Source organism: Dipodomys spectabilis, unplaced genomic scaffold (genome assembly GCF_019054845.1).
Source record: "Dipodomys spectabilis isolate Male_0828 unplaced genomic scaffold, ASM1905484v1 ptg000318l, whole genome shotgun sequence".
NCBI classification, from domain to species: Eukaryota; Metazoa; Chordata; class Mammalia; order Rodentia; family Heteromyidae; genus Dipodomys; species Dipodomys spectabilis.
Genome location: NW_024870995.1, coordinates 184345 through 206571, shown reverse-complemented (window position 1 = coordinate 206571; position 22227 = coordinate 184345). Strand labels below are relative to the sequence as shown.

At 49.0% G+C, this 22227-nt stretch overlaps 1 protein-coding gene across 3 annotated transcripts; it reads left to right on the top strand.

The window, feature by feature from the left end:
• Positions 1-193: 193 nt before the first annotated feature.
• On the top strand, positions 194-15368 carry Def8 (differentially expressed in FDCP 8 homolog). Of its 3 annotated transcripts, none has more exons than XM_042702255.1 (12): positions 194-388; positions 1036-1169; positions 3735-3832; positions 4997-5146; positions 5948-6089; positions 7572-7736; positions 8243-8370; positions 8451-8564; positions 10156-10236; positions 11214-11354; positions 11536-11645; positions 13725-15368. In XM_042702255.1, exons 2-12 carry the CDS (start codon positions 1046-1048, stop codon positions 13825-13827), a joined length of 1356 nt encoding a protein of 451 aa, XP_042558189.1. In that variant the 5' UTR covers positions 194-388; positions 1036-1045; the 3' UTR covers positions 13828-15368. The 3 variants fall into 3 exon arrangements, with proteins under 3 accessions (XP_042558189.1, XP_042558188.1, XP_042558187.1); XM_042702254.1 differs by lacking the exon at positions 194-388 and adding an exon at positions 659-805 and having other exon boundaries at positions 11220-11354; XM_042702253.1 differs by lacking the exon at positions 194-388 and adding an exon at positions 661-805.
• The last annotated feature ends 6859 nt before the right edge of the window (positions 15369-22227 follow it).

Below are 22227 nucleotides of genomic sequence, written 5' to 3'. Positions count from 1 at the left end.
CCGCGGGCCCTGCGGGAGGCCAGGGCCGACCGGGAGCCCGGGACGCCTGCGCAGGGCTGAAGGCCGGCATCGGGGCGAGACGAGACCCGAGGGGGAGGCGGCCGGGGCCGGGCGGTGGCGGGCCCCGGGGGTTTCTGGCTGGGTTGCGCAGCCGTCCGAGTAGCCGGGTCAGGGCGTGAGCGCCGGTGCCCGCGTGCCAGCGACCTGCCCGTGTGACTCAGGCCCTCGGCCCTCTGGCGCAGCCGGGCTGCATTCCCGGGAGGGGGCGCGGGCGGACCCGGTGTTATTCGGTCCTCCGGGCCCGAGGCGGCGGCAGCGAGCGGCCCCGCGGGTTGCACGGCGGCGACGGCGGCCCGGCGGGTTACGATGTAGCGGCGCTGGAAGTCAGGTGAGCGGCCGGGAGGCCCCCGCGGGGCCCGGGGTGCGCGGCCCCGGCCTTCGCGACACCCGTTTCGGATGCGGACGCTCGGGGCGCGGAGCCGGCTGCAGGCCCGGCGCGCCGGGAGCCGGGCCCGGCGTCGGGCCTACACAGCCAGGCGCGGGGCTGAGGGTTGCACCTCCAGCGGCTCCTCCGAGAGAGGGTTTAGCCTGCTTCCAGGCTACCATCGGGGGTGCGGACCCGCAGCGGCGGTGGGCTCCGTGCCCGTCTCCTCTGTGCAATGGGTGGGCACGGTGGCCAAGGCTGCGCTCGCGGCTCCCCGAGCTCACTGGGTGGCTCTGGGTCTGGAGCAGCACCTGGGGCCAGAGGAGTCCTGGTGCTGAGAGGCAGGACCGTGGGCTTCAGCCATCTGTCTTAGGACCTTGGGTAAGTCTATACCCACATGATGGGTCTAGACCATTCCATGTCGCTGTGGGCTCTTCTGAGAAATTGCCTCAGTGGAGGTGAGGGTAGCCTCGGTGGTTTGGGGAGAAGCAGAAGACTGAGGTTGCTAAGTAGCCATACCTTTCTACAAGAGAAAGGGCCTAAGGGGGTGGAAGGGGATGGTCCACGATGAGCTCTGGACCTGGGCACTCACCCAGCGGTGCTTCGTGTAGGTGGGATGCTATGGAATATGATGAGAAGCTGGCCCGGTTCCGGCAGGCCCATCTCAACCCCTTCAATAAGCAGCTTGGGCGGAGGCAGCATGAGCAGGGGTCCAGTGAGGAGGCTCGGGACACTCCTTCTGAAGGTGAGTAATGGTGGGGTAGGAATTGTGTGGACCACCTCCCTACTTCCCTGTTCATGTCGATTTCGTTTAAAGTTAGTTTGGGCTGGGTGACTTATGCCAATGATCCTAGATACTCAGGAGGCTAAGATCCAAGGATCACGGTTGAATGCCTACCTGGGCCACAAAGTCTGTGAGACTTTTCTCCAGCTAAGTACCAAAAACTAACAAACAAAACTGGCAAGTGGAGCTGTGGTTCAAGTAGTAGAGCACTAGCCTTGAGTGAAAAAGGCCAAGGAAGCCATGGTGGCTCATACCTGTAATTCTAGCTACTCAGGTGACTGACATCTGAGGTCAAAGTTTGTTTTTGTTTTTGTTTTGTCAGTTGTGGGGCCTGAACTCTGTGCCTAGGCGCTGTCCCTCAGCTCTTCAGCTCAAGGCCAGCACTCTACCACCTGAGCCACAGTGCCACTTTGGCTTTTTCTGCTTATGTGGTGCTGAGGAATCGAACCCAGGGCCTCATGAATGCAAGGCAAGCACTCTACCACTGAGCCACTTTCCCAACCTGAGGATCAAAGTTTGGAGCAAGTCTGGGCAGGAAAGGCTGGGAGACCCTATCTCCAATAAATTACTCAGAAAAAGCCAGAAGTGTTGTGGCTTGAGGGGTAGAGCTTTAGTCCTGAACAAAAGAAGCTCAGGGATAGTGCCCAGGCCCTGAGCTCATGCTCCCCAAGACTGGCCCTCCCCCCAACACACACACACTTGCCAACTGTCACCCTCCCCCACATACACACAAACTTTAGAGCATAGGCCCTGAGTTCAAACCCCAAGACCAGTACAGTATTTAACCAAGTACTGAGTATATACTCCAGAGGACAGGAATTTGTGTCTGGCCAGTCATTGCTGAATCCCAGGGTCCAGCACCTAGTAGGTGTGATTTTGTGGAGCAAGATTACAGCTAAGATCTGGTGGAGAAAAATATTGGTTAGAAAGTCATGTGCCCCATTCTTCTGGGAATTATGAGGGTGTTAGCCCTAGAAATTGCAGACGAAGCTAGGAGGGAGAGCTCAGGCCAGGGTGGTTTCAGAGAAGTTGTCACACAGCTCATGAATTTTATGGTATAGTCAGTCAGTTTATGCATAATGGCCTCTGCTTTAGCAATCAAGATGCTTCTATCACTTTTTTTTTTTTTTTTTTTGTCAGTCGTGGGGCTTGAACTCTGGGCCTGAGCGCTGTACCTCAGCTCTTCAGCTCAAGGCGAGCGCTCCACCACTTAAGCTACAGTACCACTTCCGGTTTTCTAGTGGTTTATTGGGGATAAGAGTTTCACGGACTTTCCTGTCCAGGCTGGCTTTGAACCACGATCCTCAGATCTCAGCCTCCTGAGTAGCTAGGATTACAGGCGTGAGCAACCGACACCTGGCTCACTTTTCTTTGACAGTACTAAGTTTTGAACTCAGAGGCTTGTGCTTGCTAGGTAAGCACTCTACTACTTGACCCATACCTCTAGCTCCCCCCCCCCCCTTTTTTTTTTTTGCCAGTTCTGGAGCTTGAACTCATGGCCTTGGTGCTGTCCCTGAGCTTCTTTTGCTCAAGGCTGGTGCTCTAGCCATAGTGTCACTTCTGGCTTTTCCTGTTTATGTGGTACTGAGGAATGGAACTCAGTGGGTTTGCCTAGCATGCATGCAGCCCTGGGTTTGATTCTTCGGTACCACATAAACAAAAAATGCTGGAAATGGCGCTGTGGCTCTAGTAGTAGAATGCTAGCCTTGAGCACAGAGAGGCTCAAAGACGGTGCCCAGGCCCTGAGTTCAAGCTCCAGGACTGGCCAAAAAAAAAAAAAAAATCATCTGGGCCCTGGTACCTCACTCCTGTAATCCTAGCTACTCAGGAGGCTGAGAGCTGAGGATTGCGACTCAAAGCCAGCCCCGGCAGGAAAGTCTTTATTTTCCATAAACTACCAGAAAACCATGAAGTGGTGCTGTGGCTCAAGTGGTAGAATGCTAGCCTTGAGCTGAGGGACAGCACCCAGGCCCAGACTTCAAGCCCCACGATCAAAAAAAAAAAAAAATTATTTTTTTTTCTTTATTCGTTTTAAGTAGTTGTACAAAGGGATTTCAATTTCATTGTTTTCTAGTAGTATCTCCTGTTTATGCTGAGCCATATTCCTAGCCCCTCTCGTGAACTTTTGGCTTGGGCTAACCTTGAACCATCATCCAGTTTCTGCCTCCCAAGTAGACAGGATTACAGGTGTGTCACCCCAGTTATAATGCTACCTTGTTTGCCTCTTTCAGCACCACAAAGTGCCTGACATTCTATCTCTTCTTTCCTATTTGGCAAAAAGCTGGATTTCTTTCCAAATGCATATCAAACAGAACCCACCTTTCACCCCTCTCCCTAGGTCTTCCTGTGTTTTCTTTCCAGCTCTGACCACTAATTACTTTTGTGAGGGTCTGGAAGCAGGAGGGGCAAGCTGACACCCCCCCTCCCCCCCCACCAACCCCTTCCCCCCGTCCCCCTTCCCCACCACCACCAACCCCCCCCTCCCCCCCCAGCCCCACCAACCTCTATACTTTCCCTGTCCTCCAGAGATCCTGCCTGAATTGTCCCCTGGGGAGCCTGAGTTCCACTGCTCTGAGCGCATGATGGATCTTGGCCTGTCTGAGGACCACTTCTCTCGCCCTGTGGTAAATGTTTTGGGGTCTGGGAGGAGAGGGGATGGAGCCCTGAGATACTGAGTCAACAGCTTCCTGATTACCACAGTCCTGGTAGCAGGGATGTTGGTTCATCGCACTCTCAAGAGCTAGAGGTGCATTTTCCCATCTCTGAAGTTCCACCATCAACCACCCACCTCACTGGGTCCTCAATTCTGAGACCTATGTTAGCCCTGGCCCTATTCTCACAGGGAAAGTTGAATAAGCTTAGACCCAGGTAGATAATCTGAGATGTTTCTTCACCTGAGAGACTTACTTGCAATTACAAAAAGCTGGAAGTAGTGCTGTTACGGCTTCAGTGGTATAGTGCTAGCCTTGAGCACAAAAGCTCAGGGACAGTGCCTAGGCTCTAAGTTCAAGCCCCATGGCACAAACAAGCTTCAAGGCACAAACGAAAAAAAAGTACCAAGTTTTGGGGTGGCTGGGCACACCTACACAATGTTGCTGGCATCTGCTTGGGCCTTACAATTCAACCAGAGGCCGTGTCCTTTTTTTCATACTAATTATAATTTCCTTAGCTCCCCTCCAAGGAAAAGCTCTGTAGAAGTGAATCCATGTAGCCCCCCACCCCAAATCATTTGGATTTGTACAAGAAGGAAGTGTGTATGTGGTGGTGTATGTGTATGCGTGTGAGAGCTGGTGGGGTGGGGGACAGGAGGGCGCAGGATTCTGGCTATCAAACTCAGACCCTGTAGCATGTTAGGCAAGTGCTTTATTACTGAGATACCCTTCCACCCCTTGAAAGTTGTCTTTTTTGTTTGAATTTATTTTGTTTTGGAGACAGGGTAGCACTGTGTATACCAGGCTGGCATTGAACTAGAGATCTTCCTGCTTTTATTTCCCAAGTGCTGGGATTATAAGTGTGTATCATCATACCCAGCCCAGAATTCCTTTTTTGAAAAATACCCTGAGTTGCATCTTCAGAGGCCTGTGGGTCCATCAGTCCAGCCAGGGGGAAGACAGTGATCAGTAGCCTCTCCTCACCTGAGGACGTGGGACTTCTGTTATGTGTAGTCAGTCTTCATTTGGTGAAGAGGTTGAGACCTGCCCTGAGCCTCCCTACCCTTGAATACAACCCTAGCCTTCACAGAGAATCTGTTAGGTGATCATCTGACCACAGCCCTCCCACCTGGGCAGGGTCTTTTCCTGGCCTCTGATGTTCAGCAGCTGCAACAGGCAATTGAAGAATGCAAGCAGGTGATTCTGGAGCTGCCGGAGCAGTCCGAGAAGCAGAAAGATGCCGTGGTGAGGCTCATCCATCTGCGGCTAAAGCTCCAGGAGCTAAAGGTGCGTGCTGGCCTATCCCCATGAAGGTCCCAGGAGCCATGGTTGAGATGGTAGGAGGCAGAAGGGCTAGGTAGCCCCTGCCTTCCTCCCACTGAACTCTGAGAGGCTGATTTAGAATGGTACCAAGAAAGGTAGAGTGGGCTGGGTGCCAGTGAGTGGCTCACACCTATAATCCCAGCTGCCTGAGGATCAAGATTTGAAGCCAGTCCAGGCAGGAAATGGATTCCATAGTCTAAATCCCACAAGAGCCATCATGTTGAGTTGGGTCTGAGTCTGAGTTGGCTACCACTGAGTCCCATATACTGTCTCATTAATTCCTTGGAATTTAGAACTGAAATATCCATTAGAAATAGTTAAATGTGTGATAAAAACAACCTAAACAGTGACTTAAAGGGGATGTGTGTGATTTTCTTCATGCCTGTGACAGTGGTATTGGAGATACTGGGTTATCCTATTTCGTTTTTCTTCCAGTCACTGAAAGGAAGAGTCTAAGATAGCCCCACTCCACATCTTGTTCTGCACCTAACCAGTAAAAGGAAGGAAGGGCAGATTGATTCTTGTTCACAGGCCCTTGGACCTAGGCAGCACAAGGCTGCCAGGATTGCTAGAAAAGTGGTGTGATCTTGTCTGCACCTGACTGACTGTCCTCCTCATGCTATAGGAGGAAGGAGAGCAACATGCATTAGGCTGAAATGCACAATCTCTGCTAGTGGTATCTGGAAAGCATGAATTAAACTTGACAAAAAGGAACAAGCTGTAGCCCAGTTCGCTTGTGACTCTTCCTTTTCCCTTCCCCTATAGGATCCCAATGAGGATGAGCCTAATATCCGAGTCCTCCTTGAGCACCGCTTCTACAAGGAGAAGAGCAAGAGTGTCAAGCAAACCTGTGACAAGTGTAGCACCATCATCTGGGGCCTCATCCAGACCTGGTACACGTGTACAGGTGGGCTGACATGGGAGCACACTCTTCCTGTCCAAGTCCCTCAAGTAAGGTACAGGAGCCAAAGCTCTGATTGCAGATGTGGGTTATTTTCAGGTAAATTTTTGATAGTACACTCATTTGGCCAAGCTTTCTGTATGCTGGGAATGTTAAGAATGGAAAAACTAACATGCCTGCCTTCACTGGTCTTCACTAAGCTCTCCATTATGTTGGCCATGAGCCATGTAGGACTTTAAATATATGAAAGAAGGAGTTCCTTAGCTGTCCTGTGTACACTGTAAGTACTCAATGGCTGCATGAGTCTGGTGGTTGTCTCAATGGATAGTGAAGGGAACATGGTAGAAATTTTCCTTTGATGGTGCTGTTCTGAATGAGAAACTCATTAATAAGTGACATGATATTACAGTCATACTAAGTTAAAGAGAAAGAATAATATTTATTTGGCGTTTGAGTTGGCACTGCTGAAAAAGCCTTATTTGATGTTTAAGCAAATGCTTTGAGGGTCAAGAGGCCAGTCAGGGTAGAGCTTGGGGCAGGCCTGCCTGCAAAAGCTCTGTGACTGATCTATGCCCAGTCTTGAAGAAAAGTGGGCTTTAAAATGTGCATGCATGTGCACATGAGTGTAAGTGTATTTATCTGTCTATACTGGGCTTGAACTTGGGGCTTTGTGCTATCACTCGACTTTCTTGCTCACAGCTTTCACTCTACTACTTGAACCTCCAGTCCAGCATTTTTCTGGCTAATTGGACAGAGTCTCATCAGACTCCTCTGCCTGGGCGGGCTTCAAACCTCAATCCTCCAAGTCCCAGACTCCTCCTGAGTAGCTAATTTTACAGATGTGAGTCCCAACAAAGGTGTCCAGTCGTCATAGTAACTAAAGCATTGTACCTGAAAGAGAGTATTGTAGAAGTGAGCTGAGGGTTTTTCTGTAAGTGCAGTAGGGACCATGGTTAGATGCTCAGACTTCCACTGCTGATATACACATATACTGGAAGGGAGAGCGAAGTTGGAAGAAGAGGAAAAAGAAGGAAGATGAGGAGGAGGGAGAAGAAAAGAAGAACAACAACAACCTATTCTGGGATCAACATGACCTTGGTGACAGGTGGCTGAGGTCAGTGCTAGCTGGAAGTTCTAAGTGCAGTTAGGAGATAAGAGAAGAGGCAAAGTGATTCATGATGTTTAGTCTTAGCAGTAGGTTGGAGTCACTGAAGTCTGAGATGAGAAATGAGGGAAGAGGGTTGAGATGGAAGAGAATAAACTCTATTTGGACAGTTTGAGTTTGAGGGTGGGAATAGCAGGTTGACTCTGGATGTGTGTGTCTAGAATTGATAGGCAAGGCAAATGTTGAGCAGGGTCACAAGGATCTTTGAGGAGCCAAGATGTGAAGAATTGCCTGGTTTGTCTTGACACTGGAGTGGATCTCATGAAGGTCACTGTGGACACCTCTCTGTGACTTCTAAGAGGCATGGTTGCTCTCCGTCACAGGGTGTTACTACCGCTGTCACAGCAAGTGCCTGAACCTCGTCTCCAAGCCTTGTGTGAGCTCCAAAGTCAGCCATCAGGCCGAGTATGAGCTGAACATCTGTCCTGAGACAGGGCTGGACAGCCAGGATTACCGCTGTGCAGAGTGCCGGGCTCCCATCTCTCTTCGTGAGTGATAAAGAGGGTCCTTTCTAAGCAGAGCAAGAGCAGACTGGAAGCTGTCTGACAGCTGAGGACTGACCTGAGGGCTTTAAGTGGCAAGGGTCAATACTGACATGTCTTTATTTCCCACTGTAGCAAAATGAGGTTTCAGTTGTTCTTTGACTTGCCCAGGTCACTGTAGGGCTGGAGCCTGAGCTCAGCCTCTGTGTCACAGAGTGCCTAACAGACAGGACGAGGGAGAGAGATCATAGTAGTCATGGAAATGTTAACAAATGTGAACTCATGGGCTCCCTCCAGCAGTCCCATAGCATGGTCCTGTTGCTCTGTTTTACTTGTGAGCACATTGGGATCTACAGAGGCGCTGTGGCTAAGAAGGGGTGGGTCAGGTCAGTGGGGTGGGACCCCTGGCCCACCTTGCTCTTTCTTGTGCTTTTGACCGGGAGAGGAGGAGTCTGTTGGTCAGGGAGGAGACTTGAGGCCTGTGAGCCTGACTTGTACCAACCCCCACACAGGGGGTGTGCCCGGCGAGGCAAGGCAGTGTGATTACACCGGCCAGTACTACTGCAGTCACTGCCACTGGAACGACCTAGCTGTCATCCCTGCACGTGTTGTGCACAACTGGGATTTTGAGCCACGCAAGGTAGAGGGGTGTGGGGGCGGGTAGGGGTAGCCATGGGAAAGGAGAGCCTGTGGGCAGGTTTCTTGTGCTGCACCCTGCAGGTTTCTCGTTGTAGCATGCGCTACCTGGCACTGATGGTATCTCGCCCAGTGCTCCGGCTCCGGGAGATCAACCCCCTGCTATTCAACTACGTGGAGGAACTGGTGGAGATCCGGGTAAGGTTGGGGCCTAAGGTGAGGGATGAGGCAGTACTGCATCAGATAGACCCCTTTTCTGGTCGGTGGGAGGTGCTGAGTAAAGGAGGCATGCCATCTCAGCAGGGCCCTTTGATGGCCCTCTGGATTAAAGGCAGTAGAACCACGTTCAATAGCAATCTTGATTCCAGCCATGGAGGCAATTAAAATTTTATTCTAGTAGCCTTTTTTTTTTTTTTCCACTTTATTTTAGTGCTCTTCTTGGGGTTTGAACTTGGGGCCTGGATGTTGTCCCTGGGCTTTTTTGCTCAAGGCTACCTCTCTACCACTTGAGCCAAAGTACCACTTCCGGTTTTCTGGTAGTTAATTGGAGATAAGAGTCTCATGAACTTTCTTGTGTAGGCTGGTTTTGAACCATGATCTTCAGATCTCAGCCTCTTGAGTAATTAGTTACTCAAGCGTGAGCCACTGGTGCCTGGCTGGCTTTGAACTTTAAAAAAAATAAATTTGCCAGGCGCTGGTGGCTCACGCCTGTAATCCTAGCTACTTAGGAGGCTGAGATCTGAGGATTGCGGTTCAAAGCCAGCCTCAGCAGGAAAGTCCGTGACACTCTTATCTCCAATAAACCACCAGAAAACGAAGTGGCGCTGTAGCTCAAGTGGTAGGGTGCTAGCCTTGAGCTGAAGAGCTGAGTGGCAGTGCCCAGGCCCAGAGTTCAAGCCCCGCGACCAACCAAAAAAAAAAAAATGTTTTTTATTGTTATTATTAAGATGTTGGACAGTGGGCTACCATTTCATAAGTCAGGTAATGAGTACATTTCTTTTTTTGTGCAATGTTGCGCCTTGGCCTTGAACTATTTATTTATTTATTGGTCATGGGGCTTGAACTCTGTGCCTGGGCACTGTCCCCAGGCTCTTTAGCTCAAGGTGACTACTCTACCACTTGGGCGTCACTTCCGGTTTTCTGATGGCTAATTGGAGATAAGAGTCTCCCAGACTTTCCTGCCCAAGGCCAGCTTTGAACCCTAATCCTCAGATCTCAGCCTCCTGAGTAGCTAGGATTACAGGTGTGAGCCACTGGCACCTGGCTGTGGTGGCCAGTTTTATCTAGAATGGAGATCCAGATGTTCTAGAAGACAGGACCTGATGGTGTTGTGGGGCAGGCAGTAGAATGAGGTCCAATTCCCTGTTACTGTGGAAGAGCAGGCAGAGCAGAGTGAGTTGCCCAGATCACAGAGGCTGATGAGGAATGTGGGATCTGAGTAGGTGTTAGGCCTAGTGTGTCAAGTGTGTCCTAGTGTTTTACACATTACTGCTCTCGGAAAAGCCATTTTGTATGCTTGTGGGAGTAGGTGAGTAGAGTGGATGGTGATGGTAAATGAACCTCAAGGTCCTGTGTAGCTTAGAAGCTGAGATTTGCACTTGAGTTTCTTTGTAGCACTCAGATCTAATAACATCCTGGGGAGCTCAACAACACCTTTCCCAGCCCCTGTTGATTTTGCTGCCACCAAGAGAGTAAGCTGAGGATTCCCTGTAAAGCTAGGACATGGAAGAGATGGCTGAGGTACAGCCCTCTGATCTGGCTGAGCCCTGCCTGTTGCCCTTATCCACAGAAGTTGCGCCAGGACATCCTGCTCATGAAGCCGTACTTCATCACTTGCAAGGAGGCCATGGAGGCACGTCTGCTGCTGCAGGTCAGACTGCTGGGGGGAGCAGCCCAGCAGTGATAGTACCCTTAGTCCAGGACTTCCCAGACAACTTGGTAGCAGTATATATTGTACTTTTAGCAATCTTCCAAACTGTGCCCCAGGAATATCAGGCCTGTAATAAGCTATTAGGTACCCCAATCACAAAACTGTTCTCTGATGATCTCAGGTTGGGAACTGAGATAAAGAAACATTGTCTGAAACTTTTATGTGATTGTGGGTGGAAGTATACGTCCACCGCAGGCCAGTTGAACACAAGCTTTAATGTGTTCATTATTTATGTGTGCAATATGTATAGGTTTTTTTTTTTTTTTGGCCAGTCCTGGGGCTTGAACTCAGGGTCTGGGGCACTGTCCCTGAGCCTCTGTGTGCTCAAGGCTAGCACTCTACCACTTGATCCACAACACCACTTCCTATGTGTTCAATATTCACAGGCATTGGACTAGATTCTGGGAAACAATAAGAAAAACAGGCAGGAATCCTTGCCTTGTAGAGTTTCCATCAGTTTGGAAGTGTATGTCAGGGTGGTAAGCAATATGGACAGGACGAAGTTGGGGAGGGGCTAGGGAGTACTGTGGAGGTGTTAAACAGGGAGACCAGGCCTGGGATGAGGTGTGGCAGGCAGGGGAAAAGCCTAGTGATTGGGGAGCAAGGATGGTTGAGACAGGATTATAGGAGTAACAAGAGTATGTTTTGGGGAGCTGGGTTACACAGTTCAGGAAACGTGGCCCTGGCGCCATTTTCCTGCTTTGTCTTCCCCAGGCTCTCTAATTCTGCTCTTAGGGCTCCCTCCCAGGGTCTTTGTCTCTGGAGGCTTCTAGTTGTCCCTGACTGGGGCTGTTCACACCATGGTAGCTGCTGGACCTGGCCAAGGGTTATGGCCTGGACAATGTGAACAACCATGGGAGGGCTGTGGGAGGGTTTCTTTTCCTGTGTTTGGGGTTACAGCTACTGGGATTTGGCAGCTCCAGGACCGGCAGCATTTTGTGGAGAACGATGAGATGTACTCAATCCAGGACCTCTTGGATGTGCACATGGGCCGCCTTGGTTGTTCGCTTACTGAGATCCACACACTTTTTGCCAAGCACATCAAGCTGGACTGTGAGGTGGGTCTCTTCCCTCCCCCGCCTCCCCCCAGTCCATAGGAGACCCTAGGCTATTCTCCTGGCCCCTAGTCTAGTCTTGGGGGCTGCGATGGGCAGGAGAAGCAGCTTGCCCCACTGTCCTGGCTGGCACTTACCTGCATATATTCTCTAACCTCTCCACACTCTTTCCCCTCCCCACCAGCGGTGTCAGGCGAAGGGCTTTGTGTGTGAGCTCTGCAGAGAAGGTGATGTGCTGTTCCCATTTGATAGCCACACATCTGTGTGCATGGACTGCTCCTCGGTCTTCCACAGGTAGGTGTGACCCAGGCCCCTCCCTCAGAGGAGGTGTTGAGGCTGCCCTCTGAGTGGCTTCCTTTCTTTGGTCTCAGCTGTATCTGGTCTTGAGGAAGCAGTTTCTGGTGTCACTGAAAGAGGGGGAGACAGACATTTGGACCTTTGCTGCCTGGTTTTCAGAGCCCTTTGCTGATCCTGAGCCACAGAGTTATGCACTGATGTCTATGTGGAAAAATTCTATTAGGAATGAATGCTTATGTGCTAGGAAGGGGTCACTACAACCCAGACCATTCTGTCAGGGTGGATTTTTGTTGTTGTTGTTGTTGTTGTTGTTTTTGGGTCCGGTTATGGGACCTGAACTCTGGGCCTGGGCGCTGTCCCTCAGCTCTTCGGCTCAAGGCTAGTGCTCTACCACTGGAGCCACAGCGCTACTTCTGGCTTTTTTCTTTTTGCTTATGTGGTGCTGAGGAATCGAACTCAGGGCCTTATGCATGCAAGGCAAGCGCTCTACCACTGAGCCACCTTCCCAGCCCCTGTTGTTGTTTTTGGCAGTCGTGGGGCCTGAACTCTGGGCCTGGGCACTATCCTTCAGCTCTTCAGCTCAAGGCTAGCGCTCTACCACTTGAGCCACAGTGCTACTTCTGGCTTTTTCTGCTTATGTGGTGCTGAGGAATCAAACCCAGGGCCTCATGCATGCAGGGCAATCACTCTACCACTGAGCTACCTTCCCAGCCCCTATTTTTTTTTTAATTTTAATTTTTTTTGGTTGGTCGTGGGGCCTGAATTCTGGGCTTGGGTGCTCTCCCTGAGATCTTCAGCTCAGGGCTAGCGCACTACCACTTGAGCCACAGTGCCACTTCCGGCTTTTTCAGCTTTTGTGGTGCTTAGGAATGTAACCCCGGGCCTCATCCATGCAAGGCAAGTTCCCAGCCCCACCCAGACCATTGTGGATTACTTCCCAAAGCCTACTTAGATTTGCAGCATCTGCCCTGCTTCTTCCTGCACTAAGCAGAGGTTGCTAAACATCCTAGTTTCTGATATCCTTAATATTTCAGCACCTTTTCCAGTGTCTAGTCTAAAAGAAATACCTGATTCTTTTGCTTATTTAAGTACTTACATTTAAACAATATCATGAGGATTTATATTCTGCATATTTAGTGGCTGTTTGAAAAAATAATACATATAAGTTAGAAGCAAAACAGTTAAACTTCATTCTACAATAAGCACAATTTCTTTTTTTTCTTTCTTTTTTTTTTTTTTTTATACTGGTACTCAGGCCCTCATGGTCTCCCATAGCTTTTTGCTCAAGGCTGATGTTTTCCCACTTAAGCCATAGCAACAGTTCTGTTTTTTTCTGGTTAACTGGAGATACGAGTCTCATGGATTTGTCTAACTGGGCTGGCTTTGAACCTTGATCCGCAAATCTCAGCTTCCTGTGCCACTAGGATTACAGGAGTGATCCAAAGCACAATTTCTTAACTATGATTTTGTGCATCTGCTATGCTCTGAGTTGGATGAGAACCTTCCATCCCTATTTCTGTCCACAGTTTTTTGGGTTTTTTTTTTGCGCCAGTTTATCATAGCAACTGCCAATCTTTTCATAAAAAGTGATGTAGTAAAAACTTGCTGAAACATGAACTCTCTTGAGCTAGTAGTTTCAGTGGTGGACACATGTCAAATATTGATGAATTTGAGCATGAACTCTGTCCACATTCTCTCCACATGTTCAAATGAGCCCATAGATCCCTATGTATATGATGTTGAGCCCTGGTATGCCTTGACACACAGTTTGGGAACCATACTTGAAGGCTCCACATTGGTGATGATAGGTGACAGTGGTAATATAAGAAACTTGGAGCCTGATTGTGAACGCTAGGGGAATGCATTGTCCAGATACTATGCTATGAGTACCCTTTGACAGAGACCAGTATACTGGACACACAGGTCTTGTCATGCTTGGATGCCACCCTCACTTCTGACCAATGGTGGTGAACACCTGAGCCCCTTACCCCTTTGTACAGGGGCAGTAGGAGCTCACCTCTTAAGCTTGTAAGGGTCCAGTGGTAGAATTTTACATGTCTGTCTTTCTGCCCCCAGGGATTGCTACTATGACAATTCAACTACTTGCCCTAAGTGTGCCCGGCTCAACCTGAGAAAGCAGTCGCTCTTCCAAGCATCTGGTCCAGATGTGGATGCTTAGACTGCTAGGGAAGAATGCTGGACTCTGTGCCTGCCCATCTGGTTTCTGCTCTGTTGGCATTGCCAGTCAGCTCTGGAGACTCCTTTCTGGTGCACCCCCTGGACCTCTTTACCAACCAGGCCAGAAGGGTATGAGTGGTGCCTGCCAGGACTGCCACTCCCCAGGTGCCAGCTGGGACTTAAGGTGACTGTACCGCCTGTTACCTAGGTATGCTGTTGTAAGTGGTCATGCTGTGGCCCCTGTCCTTCCCCCATTGTAGGATGCCTTGAGCAAGGGAGCCCAGGTGTGACTCCTACTCCCTCGTGGTACTGAACACTCCAGGCTTCTAGATCCTATAGATGTCCCTGCTCATGTTCAGGTTACCCTAGCAACTGATTAGGCCAAGAACCTCAGAGAGTAGCCAGTGATACTTGAGGATGCTGGCTCCATACATCTAGCCTCATCTGTTGCCATAAACAATTTAGGTTTATCTACAGGCCCCCTTCCTTCTCAGTACCTTCTCTCTTTGGGGTCATCTGGTTGTCTATGAATGGGCTATTCATGGTGGTATCCCATGGACCTCTCCAACCTCCTGAGGCTCATAGGCAGTCAGTGAGGTTCCGTGCACAGTGGGCAGGGAAACGGGCTGTGGAACTTCTCCCTGAAGGGTTATCTGCTGCTGTTTCTGCCCTTGCCTAGCCCACCTTATTCTGGTGCTTTGAGCTAGGTAGCTATGGGCTGAGCCCAAGGAAAATGTCCTGGCTTCTAGGTTTGTAGCAGAAACAAAGCATCCAGGGAGACTCTGGGTTAGGCAAACAAGTTGGTTACAATAGGCCTGCATAGCAGTTCTTGGGACTAAATTTGCCCCTGAAACTCTGTTGGCTGCCACTATGTCTATGGAGGGCTCTCAGTGATTTGGGGTTAACCTGCCAGTGACTTGGGTTGTAGGCCCAAGGTCAAGCATTGAGCTCCAGGCAGGAGGCTTATAGCTTGTGAAGGAAGATCTGGGTCTGGAAAGTGGGCAAGATCTACAGTTCTTCAGCAGGGGCCACACTCAGGCTCCATGTACCCTACAAATTCTGTAACTGAGGTTGTACTCTATCAGGGGATGTCTGTGGATAAGGCTTCTGTTTTTCCTCCTTGTGAAGGAAGGGTCACTGTCCCTTTCCTACTTGTCGTGTGTGTGGGGTATGGGTGTGGAAAGCCACACTTGGGTGTCTAGAGGGCACTGAGTGTCGCTGCTTAGATGTCTCTCACCTTTGACAGAGCCTGAGAGGATAACTCAATCAGCAGACACAGCTTAGCTTGCCAACCTATTTAAGGGGTAGACGAATACTGCGCCTCTCCTTTGCCCCTTGTGCCATGAGATGGCTTTAGGCAATGCTCTTGCTGTCTTTTGTCAGTTTCCCCACGGGAAATTGGGGAGAGTGGTATTGACCTACCTCAAGGTGAAATAGTAAAAAGTCCTTTAAGAAGTTTGATAGGTCTGGATGCTGGTAGCTCACACCTGTAATCCTAGATGATCATGAGGCTGAGATCTGAGGATCACAGGTTAAAGCCATCCTGGGCCAAGAAACTCTTATCTCTAATTAATCACCACAAAACTGGAAGTGGCGTTGTGGCTCAGGTGGTAGAATGCTAGCCTTGAGCAAAAGAGCTCAGGGACAGTGCCCAGGCCCTGAGTTCAAGCCACATGACTGCCCCCTCCCCCGCCCACGTCCCGAGAGAAAAATGTTTGGGGTCAACATAGGTCCCTCTCCATCTTCTTCCTTGTTTGAGTTGAAGAGGGGACTAAAGGACAAATGCCTTTTTCCTGCACCTCTAAATCTGCATTTATCACCACTGCATCACATTTTTGTCATGTGGCTAAGGACCTTGCTTAATTCTGTGTAATCAACATCACATTGTTCTAATGATAAATCACTGTGTTGACAGAAAATGTTAGTAGCCTGGCATTTGTTGGGCAAAGTGTTGAGTTTCTTTCTATAACCCACTCCAAACCTTCTCCCCTAGTTCCTCTTCCCCTTGAAGTGCCAGGCTTGGGTGATACAGAATGCAGAATCATGTGTAGATTTTTCTATGTGTCTGTAGCATGGGTAGGAGACCTCAGCCAGAAGCTCATTTATATGGCTACTATGTTATGGAACACTCAAAGGTATCCCATAGCATGGTGAATCTGGATCAAAGCAGTTAGTTGATATACAAGCCAATTCAATAGGCTTGAGTATGATCTGGTTTGGGGTAAAGTAACACTATTGATTGGTGTCAGACCAAGGCCTGAGCCTGCTCTCACAACAGATGTGGCCTGATTATACTCTTGTCTCCATTTTGACAAGGCCTGAGGTCCCAGGGTTCCAGAAGCATTTATTACTGTGCCTGTCTTCTCTTCTTTCTCTTCACCTTTCCCTTTTTCCTTTCTCTATTTTCCTATTTAAATTTCTTATTCTGAACTTCAACAGATTATACAAGGTGGTTACACTTAATATGTCCAGTGGCTTTTTGTTTTGTTTTGTGCTGGTAAGGGGGCTTGAACTTGGCCTCATGCTCTTGCTTAAGTTTTTCACTCAAAGCTAGCATTCTACCACTTGAACCACAGCTCCACTTCCACCTTTTTCTTGATTATTTGGAGATAAGACTCTTTGGGATTTGTCTGCCTGGGCTGGCTTCCAACCTTGATCCTCAGCTCTCAGCCTCCTGAATACCTGAGACTACAGGTATGAGGCTTTTCTCTCTTTCTCTGTGTGTGTGTGTGTGTGTGTGTGTGTGTGTGTGTGTGTGTGTGTGTGTGTGTGTGTGTGTGTGTGTGTGTGTGTGTGTGTGTGTGTGTGTGTGTGTGTGTGTGTGTGTGTGTGTGTGTGTGTGTGTGTGTGTGTGTGTGTGTGTGTGTGTTTGCATTTGCTTGCCCTGTGTGTATGTGTGTTAGCCTTTGCCAGTCCTGGGGCTTGAACTCAGCCTGAGTGCTGTGCCTGAGCTTTTTTGCTCAAAAATAGAGCTCTACAGCTTTGAGCTACAGTTCCACTTTTGGTTTTCAGGAGCTTGATTGGAGAAAAGTCTCTTCGAATTTTCTGCCAAGGCTAGCTTTGAGCCATGATCCTCAGATCTCAGCTTCCTAAGTAGCTAAGATTACAGGTGTGAGCCACCAGCACTAGCCTCTCATGCTTTTTGCTCAGTCATCCCTCTTTTTTTGTTAATGTGTAAACTATTGGATTTTATCGTTTCCATACCTGTATATAATGTTTTTTTTTTTGGGGGGGGGGGGGTTCCGGTCGTGGGGCCTGAACATCTGGGCCTAGGCGCTGTCCCAGAGCCTCTTTGTTTGTTTGTTTGTTTTGGGTCCAGTCATGGGGCCTGAACTCTGGGCCTGGGCGCTGTCCCTCAGCTCTTCAGCTCAAGGCTAGTGCTCTACCACTTGAGCCACAGTGCCACTCCGTCTTTTTTCTTTTTGCTTATGTGGTGCTGAGGAATCGAACCCAGGGCCTCATGCATGCAAGGCAAGCGCTCTACCACTGAGCCACCTTCTCAGCCCCTTATACCTGTATATAATGTATTTTGATCATATTCATCCCTCATTACTGTCTCTGGTCTCCCTACTGATCCCCTTCCTCTTCCCAAATAGTCCATTTACTTTCATATTAAAAAAAAAAAAAAATCTAGAATTTGAGTTCATTGAATAGAACTTTGTTTTCCCCTGCTGGTACTAGAGTTTGAACTCAGAGCCTCAAGATTGCTTGGCAGGCACTTTACCACTTGAGCTATACTTCACCTCAGCTTCTTACTGGTTCTTTTTTTTTTTGTTGGTCATGGGGGCTGAACTCTGGGCCTGGGCACTGTCCCTTAGCTCTTCAGCTCAAGGGTAGTGCTCTACCACTTGAGCCACAGCACCACTTCTGGCTTTTTCTGCTTATGTGGTGCTGAGGAGTCGAACCCAGTGCCTCATACATGTGAGGCAAGCACTCTACCACTGAGCCACCTTCCCAGCCCTTACTGATTCTTTGGAGAGTCTTGTAGACTTCTGCTAGGGCTGCTTTCAAACTGTGATCCTCTCAGCCTGTTATGTAGCTAAGATGAAGAGAGTGAGCCACTGTGCTTGGCCTGAATAGAAGTTTCTAGTGAATAGACTTCAGGAAAACTCTGAACATCCCTTTCAAGTTAGATTCAAAGGTGAATGGGTACTGGGAACATGGCTTAGTGGTAGAGTGTTTGCCTAGCATGCATAAAGCCCTGGGTTAAATTCCTCAGTACCATATAAACAGACAAAGCTGAAAGTGGCGCTGTGGCTCAAGTGGTACAGTTCTAGCCTTAAGCAAAAGAAGCTCAGGGACAGAGCCCTGACTCTGAGTTCAAGCCCCAGGACTAGCAAAAAAAAGTTGAGCCTAGTAGAGCATGCCTAAAGTTGAGCCTAGTAGAGCATGCCTGGAATCCTAAAGCTTGGGAAGTGAGGCAGGACACCCACCTGTTTGAAGAAGGCTTTGCTGCACAGTGAGACTTGAGACTCAAAAAAAACAAAACAAAGTTACAATCTTCATCCACTAATACACTGTAACTCCGTCTTTTCCTGTATTGGATGGAACACACAGACAATGTGAGTGGGTTGGGATGCTGGTATATTTGAGCACATTCCTCTAGCTCCAACTCATGGGTTAAGCTGCACTTTGGATATCCTCTTGTCTAGGAGGACATAATAGTTCCCCCTTTCAGGTTTCAAGTGTTTTTTGTTGTTGTTATTTTGTTTTTTTTACCAGTCCTGGGCTTGAACAACAGGGCCTGGGCACTGTCCCTGAGCTTCTTTTGCTCAAGGCTAGCACTCTACCCACTTGTGCCACAGCATACTTCCAGCTTTTTCTGTTTATGGGATACCGAGGGATTGAACCCAGGTCTTCATGTATGCCTAGGCAATCACTCTACCACTGAGCCATGTTCCCAGCCCTCAAGTGTTTTTATTATTTTTTTTTCTTTTGGTGTTTTCATTTTGGCAACTTTAGATTTACAGAAAAATTCTAACAACCGTATTGCTCATCTCCGGGATTCTCTATATGTTAACATTTTGCTACATTTGCTTTATTTTTTTCTTTACATATGTTCTCCAAAAATTTGAGGTTAACTTGCAGACACTGCCCCTTTGCTTACTACTTTTTTTATTGATTTTGTTTCAGTATTGAGTATTGAACCCTTACTAGACAAATAATCTAGGTAGGATTACAGGTGTGAGCCACTGGCGCCTGGCACAATTTTTTTCTTTTAAAAATGTTTTCCTAGGGCTAGGAATGTGGCTTAGTGGTACAGTGCTTGCCTAGCATGCATGAAGCCCTAGGTTCAATTCCTCAGTACCACATAAACAGAAAAAGTCAGAAATAGCACTTTGGTTCAAGTAGTAAGAGCACTAGCCTTCAGCAAGAGAAGCTCAGGGACAGCACTCAGGCCCTGAGTTCAAGCCCCAGGATTCCAAAAAAAATGAAGGTGCTGGTGCCTCGTGCCTGTAATTCTAGCAGCTTATGAGGCTGAGATCTGAAGATTGCAGTTCAAAACCAGCCGGGGCAGGAAAGTGTGAGACTCTTATCTCTAATTAACCACCAGAAAACCAGAATTGGTGCTGTGGCTCAAAGTGGTAGAGCACTAGCCTTGAACAAAAAGAGCTCAGAGATAGTGCTTAGACCCTGAGTTCAGGCCCTACAACCAACAACAAAAAATTTTCCTAGCAGAGCACTATAATCCTAGCTACTCAAAGGGCTGAGAGCTGAGGGTCGTAGCTCAAAGCTAGCCTGGGAGGAAATGTCTATGAGATTCTTACTCCAATTAATCACCAAAAAGCTGGAAGTGGAAGGTGTGGCTCAAATGGTAAAGTGAAAAAGCCAAGCAAGAACATCAGGCCTTGAGTGTAAGCCACAGAACTGGCACCAAAGAAAAAAACTTTTCCTGTTTCCCATCTATTCTTCTATGTGATATTTTAAAAGCACATAATTTAAATAAACTTTCGTGGCAGAAGGAGATACTCTGCTCTTGGTCATAGGCTGAGACTACCTAAGATCATTTCTCCATATGCCACTGCTCATTGCACAGTTCACTGCAACATTATTGTTTTTGTTTTTTCAGTTTCTACTCATTAGGGATATTACTGGTAAGGTTTTGCAAACTAGTCTCAAAATGAGAAGGCTGCTGGCAGTTGTGCTGATGTAGGTGAGTTAGAAGATTTCTACTCGCCCCATCTTATGGACTGTTTCTCGGCTTGCTTATCCCTGTTCCAGCTGCACTAGCTCTGCATTTGAGATCATAAGATAAACAACTTGTCTGCATCTGCTTCTATGACCTCTTTCAGGGTCACATTCTTGTCAAGGGTCACAATGTCTTTGAAGCTGTACATCAGTAATATCTGTTTGGGAAAAACTCTGTGTCTGAATACACTGGCCAAATCTTCCTCTACATACTGTTCATTATTACTGGTTTGGGCTCCTCTCAATTTATTGTAACATTGTCCAGAGCATCCTATGTTATACTTTCACCAAACTTCCTGGCCATAGTGTTTCATCGCCATTTGTTGCTTCTACATTATGTTCAAAGTTTCTTCTCATGTAGTGAGCTTTGAAGGTTGAGGCTACATCTTGGATTGAGTCAGCTGAACTTTCATGAATATACTACACTGTTAGGAAAAGATTGCTGAAATTTAGTGGGTGGCATGGCATATTGTTGAGAATGAACAATGCTTTTTGTTGGTGAGACTATTATACTGGGCATTCATTTTCAATGGCAGGAGCAAAATATGTGCATCCATGAAAGATGCCTCTGCTGGCTCAAGTTTTCATGTTTGCATGCCAAATCACAGGTAAATTTTGTTTTTTAGTACCAGTAAGGGCTTCCACTTAAACTCTGCAGCATTTCCACCAAGAAGCAGCATAAAGTGATCTTTGGATGACTTAAACCATGGCTCACTCTTCTGTGGATGCAAACATTCCTTTAGGCATTCTCTTTCAATAAAGCTCAGTCTATATTTAAAAAAAAAATGGCTGGGAGGCTATATTCATCTCGTGTGTGTGTGTGTGTGTGTGTGTGTGTGTGTGTGTGTGTGTGTGTATTGGGGCTTGAACTGAGGCTCTAAAGGCAGTAACTATTTGTGAACTTGCCTTTTATTATTATCTAGAATGGTTGCCATTGTATTTTTTTTTTTTTCCCGGTCGTGGGGCCTGAACTCTGGGCCTGGGCGCTGTCCCTCAGCTCTTCAGTTCAAGGCTAGTGCTCTACCACTTGAGCCACAGCGCCACTTCCGGCTTTTTTCTTTTTGCTTATGTGGTGCTGAGGAATCGAACCCACCAGGGCCTCATGCATGCTAGGCAAGCCACCTTCCCAGCCCATGGTTGCCATTATAGAAACAGCAAAACCTAAGGCCTTTGTGATTTGACCCAAACTAGCTGGTGGGTTCTTACCCCCCGTGCTGATACTGGTGCTTGTACTTGGGGCTAGGTGCTGTCCTTGATTTTTCTCTCAAAGCTGGCACTCTTCTGCTTTACCACTTGAGCCACAGCTCCCCTTCTGGCTTTTTGGGAAATTGGAGATAGGAGTCTTCCAGACTTCCTCCCCAGGCTGATTCTCAGTTTCACCGGCTCTGAATCAATTTAATGCTTCTAATTCGATGTCCCCTTTTCACTAGAGACGAGTCACATTTAAACAATCTTCCCAAACATTTCTGGCTCTGAAATGTCAGTTGCCTCAGCAGCTTTAAGACTGAGGTAAAGCCAGGCCCGGTGGCTCACACCTGTCATCCCAGCTACCCAGGAGGCTGAGACCCGAGGGCCGCGGTTCAAAGCCAGCCCGGGCAGGAAAGTCCGTGAGGCTGACCTCCAATGAACCCCCAGAAAGCGGGGAGTGGCGCCGTGGCTCGGGCGGCAGAGCGCCGGCCTGGAGCTGAAGCGCTGAGGGACAGCGCCCAGGCCGGGGTTCAAGCCCCACGACCCCCACATACAAAACTGCGCTTCCTCGCAGGCCTTGGGGAAAGGGAAAATGAGGCTTCGCAGGCCCTCGGGCTGACGGCGCCCCGGGGCCCAGAAGCGCACCACACCCGGGCGGTCAACCAAGTAGCCAACCAAGCCCGGAGTGCGGGCAACGCCGGCAACCTGCCGCCCCCCGGGGCCCGGGGCGGCAGCTCCACCCGAGGAGCGCCCCTGGCGTAGGTGTGGTGGGGAGGCCGGCCCACGGTAGAGCCTCAGGCGCTGGGCTTCCCGGGCACACCCGCCGCGCCTCCAGCGAGCGCGCTCTCAGCTGCCGAACCGCCAGGCAGGACGCCAGGCAGGACTGCCGTTCAGAGCCACAGGCAATCAGGCCAGTAAGTGGACACCTAAAGCGAGGTCCCGAACCGTGGGTGCGGCTCTGCTGCGCACGCGCACATCCTGCCGGCCCACGGAGCGGAGGTGCGGCGCATGGTGACCTGCGTGC

Coding starts and splice junctions, on each gene's coding strand:
- Def8 (XM_042702255.1), top strand. CDS start 1,046: ATGGAATATGATGAGAAGCTGGCCCGGTTCCGGCAGGCCCATCTCAAC. Junction 5,147..5,947: donor TAAAGCTCCAGGAGCTAAAG/GTGCGTGCTGGC, acceptor CTTCCCCTATAG/GATCCCAATGAGGATGAGCC. Junction 10,237..11,213: donor AGGCACGTCTGCTGCTGCAG/GTCAGACTGCTG, acceptor GGGATTTGGCAG/CTCCAGGACCGGCAGCATTT.